Source organism: Blastocystis sp. subtype 4, assembly GCF_000743755.1.
Source record: "Blastocystis sp. subtype 4 strain WR1 chromosome Unknown seqid_0975, whole genome shotgun sequence".
Classification (NCBI taxonomy): domain Eukaryota; class Bigyra; order Opalinata; family Blastocystidae; genus Blastocystis; species Blastocystis sp. subtype 4.
The window spans coordinates 1-574 of record NW_014568572.1 but is presented as its reverse complement, the minus strand read 5'-3'; the positions used below and the strand labels follow the sequence as shown (position 1 = coordinate 574).

The 574-nt window shown below is 43.0% G+C and overlaps 1 protein-coding gene across 1 annotated transcript in view; it reads left to right on the top strand.

Moving 5' to 3' along the window:
* JH06_5848 (hypothetical protein) overlaps window positions 1-511 on the top strand; it is a gene marked incomplete at both ends in the record, with an annotated part of 862 nt that extends 351 nt beyond the window's left edge. Inside the window, 2 exons of the mRNA XM_014669179.1 lie at window positions 12-439; window positions 470-511. Of these exons, the coding sequence (XP_014524665.1) occupies window positions 12-439; window positions 470-511 (470 nt within the window). The remainder of the gene's footprint in view (window positions 1-11; window positions 440-469) is intronic.
* Window positions 512-574: the final 63 nt, after the last annotated feature.

Genomic DNA, 574 nt, shown 5'->3' with positions numbered 1-574 from the left:
ATAATGAGTAGTCATTTGTGAGGAATATGGTCTTGAGAACTCAATTTCACTCAAATCGAAAGGATCTCCTTGTCAATCTGCTTCTGGTTTACTTCATCTCTTATGTATCATTACTCCTCGTGTTGCTGATATCGAATCTCATATCGCTTCAATCACTCAATTACTTGCGGAGGTCCCATCAGCTCTCAGACATCATGCCTCCTTACCTGGACTCACTCAACCCATCTTCCTTTTCATTTCCAGTGTCCTCCAACAGATCAATGATCATCCTGCTGAGACCTCCTCCTTTGTTTCTGTGGTGCCTGACCTGTTGAAGGTTGTAAACAGTCTCCTTGCTAACCGCTTGTCTCAGGCCACTGCTCTGGATGCTTTGTATGATGTGATTATTCAGGGTGACTGTCTCAAGGGCAGTTGGAAACCCATAATCTCAGGTCTTAAAGTGAGTATTGAGAATGGCGGTTATTCGTAGAAAATCGCAGGAACAGAGAATTGTAGTGAAGGTAAGGAATGAAAGTCAGATTGATCTGAAGCCTTTCCTGATGTCCAGTTGATTCTTGACGACTTTTTGAGTGAG